This window comes from Pezoporus flaviventris, unplaced genomic scaffold (genome assembly GCF_033815535.1).
Source record: "Pezoporus flaviventris isolate CSIRO_AGI_PZ_B2104156 unplaced genomic scaffold, CSIRO_AGI_Pfla_v1 ptg000154l, whole genome shotgun sequence".
In the NCBI taxonomy this organism is placed as follows: domain Eukaryota; kingdom Metazoa; phylum Chordata; class Aves; order Psittaciformes; family Psittacidae; genus Pezoporus; species Pezoporus flaviventris.
In genome coordinates, this window is record NW_026892702.1 from 2,010,092 (window position 1) to 2,019,254 (window position 9,163).

The window sequence follows — 9,163 nt, forward strand, 5'->3', positions numbered from 1 at the left end:
TCCCTATCCCACTGCCCCATCCTTGTCCCACTGCCCCATCCCTATCCCACTGCTCCATCCCTATCCCACTGCTCCATCCCTGTCCCACTGCTCCATCCCTGTCCCACTGCTCCATCCCTATCCCACTGCCCCATCCCTATCCCACTGCCCCATCCCTATCCCACGGCCCCATCCCTATCCCACTGCCCCATCCCTATCCCACGGCCCCATCCCTATCCCACTGCCCCATCCCTATCCCACTGCTCCATCCCTGTCCCACTGCCCCCATCCCTGTCCCACTGCCCCATCCCGGTCCCTCCGCAGCCGCCCCCAGTGGTGTTTCCCCGCACGATGCCCCCGTGATGTGACGCAGGCACCAAGGAGGGCTTTGAGCAAGAGAGGGGAGAGAAAAGCGGCCCCGCGGCCGTCCCCCGGCGCGGGGAGAAGGAAGTTGCCTCTTGGGCCACTCCTCCTCTCCATTTCCTCCCGGCCGCGGCCGCAGCCGGCTGGGGAGGGCAGAGGAGCGGCCGGCCCTGCCGAGGCTGCGGGGGACCCGCGGGGACGCTGCGGTAACTGCGCTCGGTTCGGCGGCCCCGTCCCGCTCCCCTTTCCCTGCGCGCCCCTTGGCCTCTGCCACCTCCATCTCCGTCCCCGCCACCACCTCCTGCTTGTCCCCAGTGGCCCCTTTGCTCCAAAACCCACCGCAGGTTCATGGGGACCCTCCTGTTCCCGCTGGTTTCAGGTGCTCAGGGCTCTTCCCTCCTCTTGCTTCCCTTCCCGTCGCTTGGCGTTTGGGATTGGCAGTTGTTTGTGCGGGGAGCGGGGCTGGATGGCTTTGGTGGCACGCAGGCTTTCGGGGTGGCACGGTGGGGTTTGCGTTGCCCTGGTGTCACCCTTGTGCGGTGGTTCTGGGGAGGGCGAGCGCCTGCACACCCCGACACAACCCCGGGCACAATCCGTGCTGCTCAGCTTGCTTCCGAGCGGTGTCCCTGGGGAGCTGAGCTCGGGGCGTGGGGCTGTGCCCTGTGCTGGGGCCATGCTGGTCGCCGGTGTTGGCCCCTGACACCCTTTGACGCACTGCTCGCGCTATGAGGGGCCGTTTTCCTCCACGTTCCCCCTGGAAGGGCTCAGTTTTGGCCGGAGGGGCTCAGCTTCCAGCTGTGGGGGGATCAACCTTTGGGATTTTCCAGCTGTTCCCTTATCCCAGCAGCTTTGCTAACCCGAGGAACCTGCACCTGGGGGGCAGCTCCCTCCTCCCCAGTGCCAACTTCGGGATTCAGCAGCCAGCGCTTTAACCAGGGACACGTTTCCCTGTCCGCTCTCTGCCTGATTCCCACCCGCAATGCCCGGAGGCTGCCCCCGTGTCCCGCTCGTGTCCCGGCTGCCTCCCTCTGCCCACGCAGGCTCCTCTGTTGTGGAAACCTTGTTTTGGCGGGCGCAGGGTGACACGGGGATGCAGATGTGATGGGAAGAGCCAAAGGAGGAAAGCCGGAGGTTCGCAGGGGCTGGGTGCCGGTGTGCCTGCGGTACCGGGCACGGAGCAGTGACTGGCGGCGCTTACACGAGCCCTTGGGATGCTCTGGACGTTACTGCTGGGTTCCTTTCCATGCTGTTGTTCCCAAACACCCAATTAAGGTGCCGAAGGCTCGTCCCTGGAAGCTGGCAGCGCCGCCTGCCCGGCCCCGCTCTGACATTGAGCAAGCAAGGGGCTGCTCTTCCAGAAGAGTCCCTGTACATCCAGCAGGTATTAGGAACTGAGTCATGGGTTCAGCAGGATTATTTGGTGGTGACAGCACAGACTTCTTGCTGAGGATGGATTCAGCTCATCTGGAGGGTTGGGCACCCCGTGCCGGTGGGATGGATGTGCTATCTGGGCTCTTGGATTTTGGGAAGGGGGGTCTTGAGCATCTCCTGGCTAATACGTGCTCAGTCCTCGATGTTTTCCATCGGCCTCACAGGGATCTTGGGGGCCCTGCATGGACACAATGGTGGTAGGAGAGTCAGCTCCAGGCTGTGAGAAGCTGAAGTGCTCCATGCTTGGGCAGGGGGGTGACACCCTGCTGTGTGCCGGCAGCATCCGTAGGGAAGCATTAGGGATGTCTTGTGTTTCCCTGCCAGCGTCCTTCTGCTCCCTAAACCTTTTCCCCAAGCTCTCACAGCTCCCCCTGGCATTCCGTCACCCCCTTGACACCTGCCTGGGTTTGGGGCTGAGAAAGCATCACTGTTTATGGGGTGTACGTGTGTTGTCCTGTCCCCAGGCTGAGCTTTGTGGTGTCTGCGCTCCCTGGGGACCACGGCCTGTGCTGGTCTGTGCCACAGGAGCTGCTCCCAACAGCTTTGGGGACAGCTTTTTGGGTCCCTTTGGGTCCCTTCAGGCTTTGTGTGAGCAAGGCAGAGTCTGTGAGATGGAGAGAAGTGAGTGAGAGACCCCAGGGTGCTGTGGGGACAGCCTGGTGTTCCCAGTGGCATCCTGGTGGCCCCCAGCCCTGCTGCCCGGTGGCTCAGCTCCTGCTTGCAGGAATCTCGTCTGGCTGGTTCTGCTCTGGGCACGGGCAAATCCTGCACGGGGTCAGCAATTAACACGCAGGGCTAATTGCTCCACAGCAGATTAGCGCTGGGCTGGCCCTGGCTCTGATCCCAAACCAAGCCGGATGCCAGCACATGGTCCAGAAATCACCTTGTCCCAGGGCAGGGGTGAAGCTTTGCTCGGGGCATCCCGGCATTCGAGAGGAGCCAAGGAAGGAGCCGGGTGAAGGGAAGAGGTGGCTGGGAGCGTTTCCCAGCCCCGGCTCCTGCGTCAGCCCCGTGCTTGGGGAAGTAAAACCTTCTCCGGAGCGTGACATTCGGCAGGTTGGTAACTTCCTGCTGAGCTGAAGCAGGTTAATGATGAACCCTGGGTCCTCCTCCTCCTGCCCAGGGACCGTGCTGCCGCCGGCAACGCCGAGGCTTGAGCTTTCCTGGGCGGCCGATGAAGGCGGCTCTGCTCTTCCTGCTCTTGGGGTTGGCAATGTCACGGTGTCAAACTGCTCCTGCGTCAGCGCTGCTGCGGTCCTGAGCTGGCTGGAAAATGCCCTCCCACTGTGACACAGCTTCTGCCACCACCACCACCGCCGCCGTCGTGCCGTGCCGTGCCGGGCAGGGCTAGGGCTAGGGCTAGAGCCGTCCCGGCGCCGCAGCACGTAGGTGGTTGTGTGCGGGGTCCTGGCAGCGTGGCAGCCCCAGCCCTGGGCAGATGTTTCCTCTTGGGGGGTTCCCTTCATGAAGCCCTGCTGCTGGAGCACAGCCTCTCCTCCTCCGCGCGCACCCACCGAGGTTTGTCCGTGCGTTCTCCGTGCAGTTATCCCCAGGGATGCTCGTGTCCCGGTTCTCATGTGGGAAGGACACAGCGGCTGCTGCGTGTGCAGGGGTGTGAGTGTGTGGGGGCTCATGGCGCAGGGGTAGGAGGGTTGGGGTGCTGTGAAGAATTCCCCCCCTGGGAGATGTGGAGCCACCACAGCCCTGTTTCCGCAGCGAGCTGCTCCTGCGCGCACACCCTGTGAGGGCTCTGTGGGTGTGGGTGACAAGGTCCCTTCGAGAGGTGTACGTGCATGTGCTGGTGCACTGGGGTGGGTTTGGGTCCTGCTGAAATAGAGCAGGGAACAGGACTGGGCAGCTCTGGGTCTGTCTGCCCGTGTCCTGCCTCTTGCTCCAGGTAGCACGGAGCAGAGCCCCGGCTTTGGCTCCAGCCTGCTCTGAGCTCTCCTTCTGGATGCGAAGGCAGGGCTGGGTTTGTGATAGGCATCAACTTGATTTATTTATGCTGGATTTCATCTGTAGTATTGCATGTCTAGACGATCTCCCAGAGAGTTAGCTTAGGTCTGACAGTCTCTCTCTGCCACCTTGTGATTGTTGACGGGTACAGGTCACCGTTCTGCCTATTAGAAGGTGGGGTATCTCTCTAATCTGTCAATGGCCACTGCAAAATCTTGCAAAGATTGATTTTTACATTGTTCTTTTTAGACAGAAGATGATGTGAATGAGCTGTAAGAATCAGATGAGATGGATGAAGAGCTGCCCTGTGCTGAGGCGGATGGAGAAGTGTACTTTGCCATGGAGGATCTGGGAGGAGAGAAGCCCTGTGAAGAGAGCAATGATGATGTGTCCTGTACTGAGAGTGATGCGGCAGGAGACATGCCCTATACCGAGAGCAATGCATCAGGAGACATGCCCTGTACCGAGAGCAATGCACCAGGAGACATACCCTGTACTGAGACCAACCTCAAAGAAGAGGCACCTCGTGCTGAGAGCAGTGTGGAAGGAGAGATGCCTGGCACTGATGGCAACGGGGAAGGGGAAATGCCCTGTGCCGAAAGTGACGCCAAAGGAGAGGGATCTTTCTATGAGACTGAGGAGGAAGAAGAACCAGCTACTGAAATCCCTGCTGCTTCCAAAAGAATGTATTCCATTTCTTCTCCCTTGCGGGCAATCATCCGCCTGCGCCGGCGGTACCGCGGGCAAAAGAAGAGCCGGCTGCATTTAGAGCTGCCCCGAGAGAAGCCCTCCGAGCTCGTTCATACGAGGCTGCTTCAGAGGCAGCTTTCCCTGAACAGAACTGGCCTGTACGGCCCTTCCATGTCCCTCTTTAACCAGAGCAGCTTTGAAAGTTCCCAGTACTTCACCTTTGACACGTCTGTGGAGCAGTACGCTATGAAAAAATGCAGGTGGAAAAAGAACCGGAGGAAATCCAGGGTAGTGCTGTACCCAGATAAAACCAAGAGATACCTGCCAGCGGAGGAGAAGAGCAAGGCAAAACGCTGCCTCCTCTTGCTCATTGTCATTATCTTCTTCCAGATTCTCAATGCAATAGAGAACCTGGATGATAACCTCCAAAAATATGACCTAGATGGTTTGGAGAAAACCATGCACCGGGAAGTGTTTGGGCAGAAGGTTGCTGTGGAAAGCATTATGGAATTGCTGAAAGACTACCTGGCTACCCACATACACAACAAGCCTCTAGTCATCTCTTTAAATGGCCCAACAGGAGTTGGGAAGAGTCATGTTGGCTGGCTGCTGGCCAAACATTTTCGTTCCATCATGGACAATGACTTTGTGCTTCAGTACTTTGTTATGCATCACTGTCCCAGCGGCATGGCCCCGCTTACATGTGAAATAGATTTGTCTAAGAAGATCTCTGACATGGTCACAAGAGCCGAAATAGAGGAGAAGATCCCATTGTTTATTCTGGATGAGGTTGAACTCATGTCTCCAGTCCTGCTGGATACTCTCAGCCGATTCTTTGAGCCCAATCAAACCAATGAGTTCCTCAATGCCATCTACATTTTAATAAGCAACATAGGAGGTGGTGAAATAACCAAGTTTGTTATCCAGAATTCATCTGCTGAGATCCTGCGTCAGCAGAGGGGAGTTGAAGAACTGCTGAGCATCGTCCAGCCTGTACTGATCGATGCCCACCCTCTCTGGAAGTCTGCAGATATCATCCCATTTGTCCTCCTGGAGAAGACTCATGTCATAAACTGCTTCCTAGAGGAGATGAGGAGGGAAGGGCTGTATCCCGACCAGAAACATGTTGAAAACTTAGCTAGTCAGCTCAGTTACTACACTACTGAGGATAAGCAGTACTCCAGGATGGGCTGCAAGCAGGTTGTGGCCAAAGTCAACCTGTTGTAGTGCTTTACTGCAGGGACCAAGTCCTGCTGTTGGGATTTGCAAAGTTCTGGCCTTCTGGAGGAGTGCATTGCAGCAGGCTGTGGTCAAGGTGTCCTCCTCAGCCCCTCACTGCCCTTGTCCTGGTCCAGCTAGAGGGATGGCAGCCTTGTGGTCTCCGTTCTCCAGATGCTTCACTTGTTCCTAATGTTCTGTGAATAAGGCCTGGGCTACGAAGCCCAAGCAACCTCCCATTAACTGCGAGATGCTTTGTTCCTCACATGCTCATTTGGGATACTTGTCATTAAGGAGTTGTGAGATGAGAAGAGACGCTGTGAGGAGGAGGAAATAGTAACTGGGTTACTGTCCCTGCAGTACACGTAACCATCTCTCACTCCTGCAGGCTCACAGTCTTCAGCTCTTCGTTTTTCTTGGTCCTGGCTGGTGATGTGCAGAGCAGAGGCAGTGCTGGGTGCCTGGGAGAATTAAGAGGATCATAGAATCACAGAATCCCAGCCTGGTTTGTGCTGGAAGGGACCTTAAAGCTCATCCAGCTGCGACCCCTGCCATGGGCAGGGACCCCTTCCACTAGAGCAGCTTGCTCCAAGCCCCTGTGTCCAACCTGGCCTTGAACACTGCCAGGGATGGGGCAGCCACAGCTTCTCTGGGCACCCTGTGCCAGCGCCTCAGCACCCTCCCAGGGAAGAGCTTCTGCCTAAGAGCTCATCTCAGTCTCCCCTCGGGCAGGTTAAAGCCATTCCCCTTGGCCTGTCCCTACAGGCCCTTGTAATTGTGTAAAAGAGCAAAAAGGATTTGTGGCTCCTCATTCCCAATTGCAGGGCAGTCAGAGCTCTGCTCCCTCCAGCTCCTACATCACCACATGCTCCAGAGAATCCTTTTTGGATCTGTTCCTGAGCTATTGCTCTTCTGAGCTCATACCTGAGCTCACCTTTGGCACCTCCAGTGAGATTTGTGCCCTGCGAGTCTGTCTGGGCTCGTCTCGAAGGCTGCAGCCATAACCACGGCATTGTTTCAGCGATGCTGGTGGGGGCTCATCCCCAGAGCTCTTCTGCTTTTGCTCCTGGGTACCCTTCACCACCCCATTACCCAGGAAGCCCAAAATAGCAACTGACATGTATTAAGCAACACACACTGGAAAAGACAGTTGGGGCTGTCTGGGCCAAGTGCAGTGGGAATCCTGGGCTCGTTCCCACTTGTGCGAAGCCAAGAAGAGGTTCTTTGCCATTGAGACCTGGGGAAGCGCCTCAGGAAAAGCACATGTGCTTGTTCTGTGCAGGCCAACCGAGCAGGTATTTATGACATTGCCTTTTCAGGGTTTGGGTTTTGGCCTAAACCCCCTTCTACAATTTGCTGTGAATTATCCTCTACGTAGTCCTGCGGATGTTTGCACTGGTGGTTTGATTTGCCGCTTTGTAATGTGGGCTCCAGAGACTTCCATCACAAACTCCTGCTTCCAGAGCTATTGTCAGGAATGAATCCAAACGGTCCCAAATAAAATCATTTGAAGTACATTTCCTTTATTTGAGTGAAATGTGCTTTTCTTCCCAAATTTCTCTTCTGGACGGATGTAGCTGCATTTCCATGCCTGTGCTTCCCAGTGACTCACATTGGGATCAAGGCTCTTGGTGCACTGTGTGTGTGCAGCTCCTCAAGGTGCACTCATGGAAAGCCAGATCCAAACCCCACAGCGTGCAGCAGTGTGGGAGCTGTGTGCTGCACAGCTCCTCCATCCCCCTGAGCTGCACAGGGTGGACAAGCCTGGAGGCCAGCCAAGTGTGTCCTTGCCCGAGATGCTGCTGGGCTGGAAGGCCTGACTGGGGTTCCTTCACTTGCCGTTACCCATTGGAGAAGACTTCTCATGCAGAGGAGCCCGTGAGAGCAGCTGCTGTTTGCATGGCTTAGGGGGTGGGCTCTGAATGAAACTAAGCCACCTTCTGAACACAGTGGCCACAAAACGTGGTGTATGCGAGCTGGTCCCCATAGCTTAGTGACTTTGCTACCAGGACAGTTAATCCTGGTACTAAAAATCCTGGTTTTATCCTGGATAAGAAACAAACGACTCAGGGACCAGGATTCCCCTCCCTTTCCGGCTGGGAGCAGGACAGAAGCTGTGTGTTTTCTACCCAGCTCTCTTGTTTTTGGGAGGTTTGCTCCAAGCCCAATCCCCGTGGCAGGAGAGACATCACCCACCCTGCCTGGGCTTGGGAGCTGGAAGTGCCACCAGTGTGTGCAGTGCTGGACCGCAGGGGTGCTGCCGGAGCAGACACCCATGGGTGCTGCGTTGCAGATGGCTTCTGTCCCGTGTCCACCAAGAGCTGGGTGCGGGGTGGCTCTGGGCTCCCTGGGAGCAGCTCAGCACCCCGTGGCTCAGCAGTGTAGGGCCCCATGCTGCCTCTTGGGGAGATGAAGGACATGTTGCACTGTCTTGCCTCCCACTCCATCTTACCCCACTTCAGCACATCAAGTCCCTCCCTAAGCAAAGCTGCAAAAGGCATGGGGTGCATCGGTGCCCTGGGCACCCTAAAACCCGCCAAGGTCTTTGCCTCCCACAAAGCTCCTCTCAGTGCTGAGAATTGGAGCTCAGCTTTCTGCTGCACAAAGACCACCTCATCCCTTGGCCAGTGCTGGGGAGGACAACCTGGCCAGTGCTGTACATGTGCCAGCCCTCCTCACGCTCCAGCCCACACCACAGCCTGTACCTCTGGAGGCCTTCATCAGAACACACAGGAACCTGCAGGCCATGGAGAGGACTCTCCCTGCCAGCAGATAAGGATGTGGCCAGGCTGTCCCTAGCCCCAGCTTGCCCAGGGCTCAGATCCCAGCTCAGATGGCTCTTCACGGTGTCCCATCCCCAGTGCCCCCCAGGATGCCAGCTTAGACGTGTCCATACTGTCCTAGACCCCAAGCTGCTGCGAGAACCTCTGCAAAGCCACCGGCCCTGCCAGGCACTTTCAAGGCAGGGGAGCTGGCCCATGGTCAATCTGCAGTGCTGAGCACCAGGAGCCTGGTGTCTCATTTCTCAATGTCGTGTGTGCAAAGGAAGCTGGTCTAGGGGAAAGGAACCGTTAAGGACACAAACCTCAGTGTCCCCTAATGGCTGCTGTCGCAATATGGGGGAACTTTACAGCTCTGCCAGGACCACTGAGGTTCTCCTTCACTCGGCACAGGAGCAGCCTCCTGCTGCTCAGAGTCAGGAGGACCTCTCGAGGAGTTACTCATCACGTTGCTCATCACTCAGCTACTCCTACACGTACCTGCCCCACACCGTACCACACACCTGCTGTAGGGCTGTGCTGATTGATGGGCCTGGCTGGAGAAGTCAACAGCTCCTCCTGCAGCACAGCTGAGGCTGGAGGACAAAGGCACAGAGAGAGCTGAGGCTTGTCCATGGTCCCACTCTGTCTCTTGGAGGCTTGGATGCTCTTGGCATAGAACCCAAGGTTCTCATAGAGAGCTTTAACTTGATGGGTATGGCTGAAAGGGCATCTCTGTGGAAACATGCTTTCACCATAGACTTTGT

General features: G+C 57.0%; 1 protein-coding gene across 2 annotated transcripts; it reads left to right on the forward strand.

The window, feature by feature from the left end:
- The first annotated feature begins 474 nt into the window (after positions 1-474).
- Positions 475-7,163, forward strand: TOR4A (torsin family 4 member A). Of its 2 annotated transcripts, none has more exons than XM_061479629.1 (2): positions 475-548; positions 3,979-7,163. In XM_061479629.1, exon 2 carries the CDS (start codon positions 4,018-4,020, stop codon positions 5,644-5,646), a length of 1,629 nt encoding a protein of 542 aa, XP_061335613.1. In that variant the 5' UTR covers positions 475-548; positions 3,979-4,017; the 3' UTR covers positions 5,647-7,163. The 2 variants fall into 2 exon arrangements, with proteins under 2 accessions (XP_061335613.1, XP_061335614.1); XM_061479630.1 differs by having other exon boundaries at positions 540-561.
- The last annotated feature ends 2,000 nt before the right edge of the window (positions 7,164-9,163 follow it).